Below are 5,634 nucleotides of genomic sequence, written 5' to 3' on the forward strand. Positions count from 1 at the left end.
TTGCCGCAAAAGACAAGCAGTTTTTCTGGCATGGTATTCATAAATTACTAGAAAGATGGCAAAATGTGTAGAAGCCGATGGCCAATATTTTGAATAAAATAAAAATTAATTTCCCTTGAAAATTACGTGTTTTTTTTTTTACCAAAAAACCCGAAAAAACTTATGCATACACCTGGTAGAGATGTTTTTTCTTAGTCGCATTATTAAATTGGTTCAATAATAATGCATAATATTCTGCTATGACTGGTTTTACTTTTTCTAGATAGTCGTTGAGCAATATTCCATGCGCATCCCCCAAAAGCAGTTGCCGTGACTTATCCAGTTGATGGAACTGTTTTTGCTTTTTTGGCGCACATTTATCAAGATAAGTCAATTGTTTTGACTGTTCTTTTGTCTTTAGTGTGTAGTGGTAAATTCATGTTTCATTACAGTTATAAAACAACGGTGTGCAATGGTAAATCCGTGTTTCATTACAGTTATAAAACAACGGAAAAAACCTTTGTATAACGCCTTGAGCGCCTTTCCAAACAATATTTTGAAATTATTACTCGATTCATTTTTAATTAATTATGAGCAAACATCTTGCAAATAGCTTTTTCACACTCAATTTTCTGTGTAACATATAAAGTCGTTCAATGTATGCAATTTCATCAATCTGACGCTTTTACTTTATAATTTTCTAATACGATATCATTGATTTTTTCAATCATTTTTGAATTTGTCACCGTTTTGGATGACCTGAATGTTGCTCTGCACTTATGTTTGTACAACTATATTTGAATTCAGCCAGTACTTGTCTGTAACGTAACATTGAGCAAGTGCGCAAGTTGAGCAAGCCGGTAACCAGTATCATATCGACTGGTATGTAACGTTGAGTCGATCTTATTATTTAGATATTATGCTATTACTAGGCCAAAAATCAAAAGCCGATTATCGACATTGGGCCAAAACTGTTCCCTTTCTAAAGCTGTACTTGTAGCGTTTTCCTTAGATGATTTCAAATTCATCTAGATGAAAATAAATGAAGATCCGAAAAATGCATCTTAGATGAGAAGAAGATGATTTTGCTTTTGATTTATCTAGATAAAATATAAGATAAGTAGCGATACTTACTTGGATAATTTTTACATATTTTTACATATTGTTTTCATGAGAAACTTTATACAAATTAATAATAAAAATTACGCAGACCATGAAATTGCAAAACAGTTAAGTAATTCGTCAACGTAATTGCTCTAAATTTAAGGATCTAACAAAAAAAACCAATAATCATTGACTGCTCACTCACAGTCGACAGTATGACATAGGCTTAAAATGGATTGATCAATTGAAACAAATGGTCTGTTTTTTTATTTGCACTGTTGAATTGATGCAATAAGTTAGAGTGAGATAATTATATTTTGTCTAAATCTAATCTCCAATCCCTAGTCTGATACTGGCTTAGCGCATAAATCTATATTATTTCACTTATTTTATCGAAAAGTAAGTTGAGAGCATGGACCATAACATCATTTTAGATCATTTTTAAATGAGATAATGTTTATTTATCTAAGATGAAAATGAATATATTTTATTTTTCTTCCATCTAGATAAAGATAAAGATGATATATTTATTCATCTGCAAGATTATTTAGATAACTTTATCTAGATGCTGGTAAATACTATGTACATAGGTACAGATAGTAATAATCTATATAGTTTCAAATGGTTACGCGGATAGTATATGTTCAATGTAATATCACATGCGACCAAAACGTCGCGAATAAGATAAATTGCTTATACATTTTAATCTTTTCGTGAATTTTTAATTTAATAGATATATTATAAAATTAGTACTATTAAAGTAAATATTTTAGCTCAGGCATGCATGGCAGTCAGATAGCATATTGACATCGTTTATCATCGATTTCATCGATAATGAAGATGAGTCTGATTACCTCGCATTGCAATTTTTGTAGTGCAGTAAAGCGTTCCAAGCGGGCCGCCATGTAACGCTGCCAGCGATGAAATTGCCACAACGTGACCGTGATTTCTTTCGATCATGTTTGGTAGGAATGCTTTTAGCGTCTAAAAATAACGTTTAATTAGATAGATATTGTTTTTATCACATTTTATTTGTCTTTTGTTTTTAATAGACGCAATTATTTGTGATCAATACACTATAAATATTGCCGCAAATATTAAGATAACATTAGTGGCTCTTTTATACAATTTACACATTTTCTCTCTCTTTCCTTTTTGCTCTTTATCAAATATACTTGCCCAATAGTGTGCCATGAAATTAACATCCACGACCCGAGAGATTTCATTGATGTCGTAATTTAATAATGTTCGAAGGGGTGCAATACCGGCATTGTTGATTAAAATAGTAACATCTCCAACTTCCTTTTTCACCTTTGCTGCCACATTGAAGACTTCATTTTTATTTGATACGTCGCATCTATAAGACACAAACAAATACTAATTTACTTCTAGAAATGATAACTAAAACTGTATTGGTACTCACGTAAAAAAAATATTTTAATTATTACGCATTATTTATCAGACTTTATCGGAAAACGTATAAAACAAATTTTGGCAACATACGTACCGATAAGCGTGTACTGAACTTTTCCCCATTTTTTTAATTTTATTCATTGTCTGCTCGTTGGTTTCTTCATTGTTATCCCAACATACTATTGTTGCTCCCAAGGACGCATAACCAATTGCTAATTCTTTCCCAATTCCGTGACCTGCACCAGTTATCTGTTATATAATAAAGGGCAAATTATATTTCTTATATATCAAAAACTAAAGAAGTTGTGTCACTTTCTCTTCGAGAAATTTTGCAATGCATGCCGTATTCAATAGGGATATGGGATGTATCTTCGGAGAACTATTGAGAAATAAAATTCTGTTACTTAATATAAGATGCTTTGAGAAAACTCAATAAGATAAAAATATTGGAACTTTTTATTTTCCAAATGCTCAATCGAGCTTTTAAAGAAATTCCATACTTGACTGAATATTACCAACGGAACACTGATTTTTTTGCAAAATTTATGTTTTATTGGTTGCACAGAATTATAAATGCTTTCAAATAATAAGAATACTCGCGAAAATGAATTCAAAATATTATTCAGTATGTGATGAAAACGATAAAAAAATTTAAAGTAACATCTCCAGCTATCAGTTAGCGTAAATATTTACCTGATATAGAAATCTTACATCTTGTACGTATCGAATGTGTCAATGTTCCAATCAAATAAATTTCAAAAAACATTTTTAACCTTTTTAGTAATATTTACAGGCTCAAAAAGATATGAAAAGTTTATAGAAAAATATTTATATATTTTGGATAGATTTCCTATTAGATATGGAAAAACAGAGTAGCGTACATGTATTGCATTTACATTTATATTATATTCACTTTACGTAAAATATATATCTATAAGAAATACAAAAAAAAACATAGCATGATCATATCAGTGTTTATGTGACATAACATTTTGAGGATCACTTCTACGCTATCGACACTTATCAAGTTCGTCAACGATTATAACATTATGTTCTTTTAAAAGCCAATATCATGCATTATGAATACGGATTAAATTTGGATTACGAACTGCGAATCGTTGACCGACTAATTAGATATAAAATATTTCAATTAAGTTGACCAAAAAGTCTTTCCGTTCTTTTAAGGGAAATTTAACCCTTTGACATACAAATTAAATGGAACTTAATGCGACCAAAAAATACTATTTAATTTCGCTCAACTGAACAGTTACGTGAAAGCTGAGAAAGAGTACATTTTATTTTGAAATTTGGATTTTTATTAATCAGATTGATGTTAACAAAGAACATCTAAATAACATTAAAAAATGATAATTTAATAGTTCTGTATAGTATGGAATATTTCGAAACATTTTGGAAAATGTAAAGGAACTAAACATTTTTTGCACTGCAACGTTGTTTCACTTCTTATGTTGTTTTTTACGCACAAGCGGCATCTCTTTGTAGGTAATTTCTTTTTATCAGTCGAGGGAATATGTTCCGGGAAGTGTGCCCAACGTTTGGCCTGTAGCCGAGTCGGGCATTCATTTTGCAACGGTCTGCCACGCTTTGGATAGTTAAGAAGAGACAAATTATATAGCATGTCTTCTGCAATATTCTGCAATATAATGCTTTTTTGTTCTTGGGCCATCTCGAATGTTATAAACAAATGAGAATCGACGCACGAGTGAAGCAACTATGTAATCTAATTGTAAACTGCACGGCGTCCGCCGAAAAAAGCGCTTGACGAGTCAGACTCGTCAAAGTCTACAGTGGCCCATGAAATGAATGACGAGTCAGACTCGTCATTGTATGTCAAGGGGTTAAAGACATTTATTTGCAAACTCAAAACTTTCTTAATATATTAACTGTTTAGTTCAACTACTTTCTTTTATATTTCAAGGAACTTCATTATTCCGTCCTCGAAGAATTTTCCTTTTAGATTGGGACAAAAGTTCGTGACGTGTTTTAAATGAAATTCGAAGACGATGTTTGTAAATATTTGTACATAGAATTATTCAACTACATATGTCAGTCTATGCTACTATTTTCTGTCATACTCGGTGAGTTTAGCCTTACACATATGTATTGTTCTACTCTAGCAAATTATTTTCTGCCTCTATTCGCCCATTGCGGGTCACTCTTTTTGCAAATCACGACCTAGCTATTTGTTGGTCATATTCGTAATAAAGAGTGAGCCCTTTTTGCTGTCTACTGTCTTGAAATCAAGGTTTTGTTTCGGCATAACTTCTTTAGAATATCATTGTAGTCAGCTGACCCGTGTATGTACCGCAAGGTCTACGTAGGCATACGAGGTACTGGTGGTGCTGGCGTAGCGACGGTGTACACGCTTATCAACATTATGTCTGACGCGCCAAATATAAATCAGTTTGATAACGTGCAACTCACACAAACAATCTATACGGCATTAAACTATGTTCCGAACATGTATACGTAAATATAGACGAAAACGCTGCAACAATATAATCAAAATAACCAACAAAACAAAAATAAAGAGCAAGGACAAAACTGGCAAAAGGTGGAGTATAAAAATAGGATGAGAAGTAGTTCCTAAAATATTACTACCAAGGAACGTCAAATTTCTATTAACAATTATTGGTTAAAAAATCCAGTTGAAACCAGTAACAGTTATGAAAAATTAAATGATGAAACTATGAACTACAGATATAGAAAACGAAATAGATATCAACCTGGATAAAACTGTAACAAATGCTCCTCCAATTTTTGTAGAAAAAATTGAAACATAATTCCATTAAAACAATTACTTAATAAAATCGCAAAAAAACTAATACACAATAAAAATATTAAGAAACAACCAAGTTAAAATACAACCGTTCATCACAGAAAAATATCTTCCTATAATGGACACACTATAACAAAAAGGTACACAAAGTTTCACGTATCAAAATAAAAATGAAAAGAAATTCAAAGCTTTCTTTGTGTTCCTAGATGGTATCTGCAATCAGCATCATCTAGACAAATTAAGCATGTTTGTTGTTAGCAAATTGACTCGTTACATGAAACAATCCCATGATCGTTATCCCATTATGTACTCAACTATCAATTTGATAGTTCCAGTAT

The 5,634-nt window shown here is 31.5% G+C and overlaps 1 protein-coding gene across 1 annotated transcript; it reads right to left on the reverse strand.

The window, feature by feature from the left end:
* Window positions 1–1,893: 1,893 nt before the first annotated feature.
* LOC106747903 (short-chain dehydrogenase/reductase family 16C member 6-like) lies at window positions 1,894–2,778 on the reverse strand. The gene is made up of 3 exons (XM_014625903.1): window positions 2,591–2,778; window positions 2,263–2,440; window positions 1,894–2,067 (listed from the first exon to the last, which is right to left on the reverse strand). Exons 1-3 carry the CDS (start codon window positions 2,635–2,637, stop codon window positions 1,909–1,911), a joined length of 384 nt encoding a protein of 127 aa, XP_014481389.1. The 5' UTR covers window positions 2,638–2,778; the 3' UTR covers window positions 1,894–1,908.
* Between the last annotated feature and the right edge of the window lie 2,856 nt (window positions 2,779–5,634).

This window comes from Dinoponera quadriceps, unplaced genomic scaffold (genome assembly GCF_001313825.1).
Source record: "Dinoponera quadriceps isolate SergipeBrazil2010 unplaced genomic scaffold, ASM131382v1 scaffold2598, whole genome shotgun sequence".
Taxonomy (NCBI): domain Eukaryota; kingdom Metazoa; phylum Arthropoda; class Insecta; order Hymenoptera; family Formicidae; genus Dinoponera; species Dinoponera quadriceps.